Source organism: Otolemur garnettii, unplaced genomic scaffold, assembly GCF_000181295.1.
Source record: "Otolemur garnettii isolate 467f Iridium unplaced genomic scaffold, OtoGar3 scaffold00011, whole genome shotgun sequence".
NCBI classification, from domain to species: Eukaryota; Metazoa; Chordata; class Mammalia; order Primates; family Galagidae; genus Otolemur; species Otolemur garnettii.
In genome coordinates, this window is record NW_003852406.1 from 26,909,542 (window position 1) to 26,914,327 (window position 4,786).

The 4,786-nt window shown below is 41.1% G+C and overlaps 1 protein-coding gene across 1 annotated transcript in view; it reads right to left on the reverse strand.

Moving 5' to 3' along the window:
• LOC100957909 (cytochrome c oxidase subunit 5A, mitochondrial) overlaps window positions 1-4,786 on the reverse strand; it is an 18,418-nt gene that overhangs the window by 8,126 nt on the left and 5,506 nt on the right. The window contains exons 2-3 of the mRNA XM_003784522.3: window positions 2,787-2,903; window positions 972-1,093 (exon numbers count right to left, since the gene is read on the reverse strand). Of these exons, the coding sequence (XP_003784570.1) occupies window positions 972-1,093; window positions 2,787-2,903 (239 nt within the window). The remainder of the gene's footprint in view (window positions 1-971; window positions 1,094-2,786; window positions 2,904-4,786) is intronic.

Consider the following 4,786-nt stretch of genomic DNA (forward strand, 5'->3'; position numbering starts at 1 on the left):
TTTTTTTTACAGTTGTCATTGTTGTTCAGCAGGCCCGGGCAGGGTTTGAACTGCAAGTACTGAGTGTATGTGGCCTGAGCCCTAGCTGCTTAGCTATAGGTATCAAGCCTAAGATAGATTCTCAAAAAAAAGGGCCAGGCGTGGTAGCTTACACCTGTAATCCCACCACTCTGGGAGGCTGAAGCAGGCAGATCATTTGAGCTCATGAGCTCAAGATGAGCCTGAGCAAGTACGAGACCTCATCACTAAAAACTAGCCGGGCATTGTGGCAGGCACCTGTAGTCCCAGCTACTTGGGAGGGTGAGGCTAGGGGATCGCTTAAGCCCAAGAGGTTGAGGTTGCTGTGAGCTATGACACTACAGCACTCTATTGGGGCAAGAAAGTGAGGCTGTCTCAAAAAAATTCTGAAAGGAAACTGCTGAACAAAAGGGTATGTACCATCCACAATTTTTAAAGTTTTAGATAAATGCTGCCCAAGTGACCTCTTTAAAGACTGTAACTGCAAAGTACATTTCCTCTCTCTGTACAGGGTGTCCATAAAGTTCGGTGCTTAATTTCATTTATTTATTTATTCATTTAATTGGGGTGAGGGGAAGACAGAGTCTCAGGCTTTTGCCTTGGGTAGAACGCCGTGGCGTCATAGCTCACAGCAACCTCCAACTCAGGCTCAAGTGATCCACTTGCCTCAGTTTTTCTATTTTTTAGTAGAGACGGGGTCTTACTCTTGCCCAGGCTGTCTTGAACCTGTAAGCTCAAGCAATCCACCCACCTTAGCCTCTCAGAGTATTAGGATTACAGAGCCACCTTGCCCGGCCCATTGTGCAATTTTAAATTGCACATGAACTTAATGGCCACCCTGTATAAGAACCAACTGTAGGCATTTTAACAAATTTAAGAACACAGAATATGCTAATATCTGATCAATTGCCCATCCACTTCCAGAACAATTTTAGCATTATTATTTCACTGACCTTAACAACCTCTAGGATGCGAACTGCACTAGCAAAATCATTTAATCGTCTGCACGCTCGCAAAGCAGCATCAATGATTTTGGGTTCTGGAACCAGATCATAGCCAACAAGTGTGTTCATTCCTGCAAAATTAAAATGAGAAGCCAGGTCAACCTGGAACATTGTCTACAACTTAGTTATCTGTATATTTATTGAATATGTTTATGGACATGTGATCTTATCTGTTTGGATCTTTATTCTCTTGTCTATAAAATAAGAGATCTAGGCTCAGCACCCATAGCACAGTGGTTACAGCACCAGCCACATACACCAAGGGTGGTGGGTTCGAACCTGGCCCAGGCCAGCTAAACGACTGCAACAAAAAAGTAGCTGGGCATTGTGGCAGAGGCCTGTAGTCCTAGCTACTTGGGAGGCTGAGGCAAGAGAACAGCTTAAGCCCAAGAGTTGGAGGCTGCTGTGAGCTATGACGCCATGGCACTCTACTGAGGGTGACATAGTGAGACTCTTTCTCAAAAAAAAAGGAGAGAGATCTACCTTTAACAAATTCTAGATAGTAAGATCATGGTGGATCTTCCACAGTTAATCAGTGAAAAAAATAATGCAACAGCATCCAGACTGAAAGAAAAAACCCTAAGAGTTTTCTTAAATGCAAGCACTATTTTCATAATTAGCTTGCTTCTTTTCAAATAAGAGGGTCATTTTCAACCCCTATCTTTAATGGTTAGTACAATGTATGTATTTTTGGATGCCTTAAAACAGATGCAATTGGAAAATAATCTAAAAACCACCAGAGAAAAGCTTAAGGAGAGTTAATGAAGCTCAAATGAGGACATTAAGGAGCTATCATAGAGAATCATTAGTGCACAAACTCACAAACATTCAACCAGAAAATGACTGGGCATGATTACTTTCAAATTTGCACAAAATGACACATCATAAAATTTAAGATTCTCTTAATGGAAACACAGAATTGCTGTTCTTTTCATTACTTCTACTCAAGATTATTTGGTAAGCATTCCCTGGTTGTAGCAAAAAGGAGTCATTACATTCCTGCAGAGAAATTTAAAGCAGTTTGGTCTCTTATTATTTGAAAACATTTAAACCAAGAATACCAGTGAATACAACGCTAGAATGCAGTCACAGCATCTGAATATTTGGTCTGAGATAAATTATCCTACACTTAAAATTAGTATCACTAAATGCTACTTATTCATGTTAAATATGTATCTGCAAACTTAGGAAAGACAAATTCTAGCTTATTTAGACTAGACACTGATTCAGGCAAGACAATTCATAACTGAAAATAAAAATAACAAAAAAACAAACCATGACCCAGAGGGAAAGAGAACTAAATGAGTGCTTGTGTAAATTATTTAAAATGTACATCCATCCCAATACTATTTGAAGAAAGAAAGAAAAGAAAATGTACAAAACTGTTAGCTTTTGCTCATCTAGCCCTATGGCCACAGCAATGGTTTTCTATCAAGGTGGTTTTATCCCCCAGGGAACACTGGGTAATGTTTGCAAACATTTTTAGTTGTCAAAACTGCAGGGATATATATGTGCTGGCATCTAGCAAGTAGAGGCTAATGATGCTGCTAAACATTCTACATTGTAAAGGATCATAGCCCAAAATGTCAATAGTACCTGCTTCAAAACACTTACTATGGAAGCTATAACCTTTCCTACCTAAAGCTGCATGATGTTTACCAGTTTACAGGATACATGTTTTCAAAATAGCTGCTTTCAACAAAGCAGCAGAAAGAGTTTGTATTTACACACTAAAATACACAAGTATGTCTATGTTCCAATTACCTTTCCGCAATTCCCAGGCATCTATATCTGGCTTGTTGAAGTATGTCACCCAGCGAGCATCAAACTCTTCATCTGTCTCATGTGACCCATGGGAATAGCAGCGAATTGACTGGATAGCTACAAAGTGATAAAAGAGCAATGACTTCTATGTATGAAAATAGTACTTGATATATCTTGTTAAATGCAATAAATTTTATTTATTTATTTTAGAGACAGAGTCTCACTTTGTCACCCTCAGTAGAGTGCTATGGCATCACAGCTCACAGCAACCTCCAGCTCTTGGGCTTAGGTGATTCTCTTGCCTCAGCCTACTGAGTAGCTGGGACTACAGGTGCCTGCCATAACACCCAGCTATTTTTTGATTGCAGTTTGGCGGGGGCCGGGTTCAAACCCACCACCCTCAGTATATGGAGCCAGTGTCCTATTCACTGAGTCAGAGGCACCACTCAATGCAATAAACTTTAAATCAACTATATATGTTAAGGCAGAAAAAATATTCAACAGGTCAAATGAAATAAACTATGTATTGATATAGAAAGATATCTTTAAAATTAAACAAAGAAAAGCAAGTAAAACAAAAAGTATCATATTGTATAGGTATATTTATACTTTTTCCTCAATGTGTAATACTAGCTTGAAATTATTAACAGTGGCTCCCTTTTGTTTGGTTTAAGTTGTAAATGATGTTTATCTTTGGCAGGGAAAAACTTTCTGTTATTAGAGATAGGGTCCCACTCTGTTGCCCTGACTAGAGTGCATTGGCATGTCATCATAGCTCCCTGCAACCTCAAACTCCTGGGCTAAAGTAATCTTCCTGCCTCACCCTCCTGAGTACCTGGGACCACAACATGGACCACCACACTCAGCTAATTTTTTTTTAGAGACAGGGTCTTTTATCCTGCTCAGGTTGGTTTTGAACTCCTGGGCTCAAGTGACTCTCCCACCTCAGTCTTCTAGCAGCTAGGATTATAGATGCCTGCCACTTTCTCTGGCTGGATTCATTCTCAACAGCCTCTCAATGAGGTGGGGAATAGGAGGTAAGAACTTTTACCTTTGGGTCCTGGGATGCAGTACAACCTAGTGGTCAGATACCTTCAGGGGTGTCTAACCCCCAGTCCACAGGCTATATGCTGATTATGTGATAACTTTCTTCCTTATCTGTGGTGATGATGGATATCACAAAAATGACACAGGGACTTTTTTTTTTTGCTCATCAGCTTTTGTTAGTGTTTATGTATTTAATGTGTGGCCCAAGACAACTTTTCTTCCAGAGAAGCTAAAAGGATGGACACCCCTATTAGGCTCTTCTTCACTGCCCTACTGTTTGTTTGATCCTAGGAAAACTGAGTTTCATTTTTCTTATCTGCAAAATAACAATACAACTACCTTAGCAGATTACAAAGATTAAATATGAAATCAGGTAGGTAACACTGTGCTCACTGCTGGGCTGGAATTTGACTAGATGAGTGCTAGCTTTGTTTCCTAACTATGAAAAAGATGACCAACAACTGCAAAACTAAGTCAAGACCATTATCTTCGTTAATTTGATCATCTCTCTCTGGAAGACAAATTACAAACTGGTTGTATTTCAAAATCTGTTTAGAAAACAACTATTTGGGTGGTGCCTGTGGCTCAGTGAGTAGAGCGCTGGCCCCATATACCCAGGGTGGCGGGTTCAAACCTGGCCCCGGCCAAACCGCAACAAAAAAATATCCGGGCATTGTGGCAAGCACCTATAGTCCCAGCTACTCGGGAGGCTGAGGCAAGAGAATCACCTAAGCCCAGGAGCTGGAGGTTGCTGTGAGCTGTGACGCTGCAACCGGCACTCTACCCAGGGCAATAAAAAAACAACTATTTGGGCTCGGCGCCTATAGCTCAACCAGCTAAGGCGCCAGCCACGTACACCTAAAGTGGCGGGTTCGAATCCCCAGCCCGGACCCGCCAAACAACAATGACAGCTGCAACCAAAAAATAGCCGGGTGTTGTGGCGGGCGCCTGTG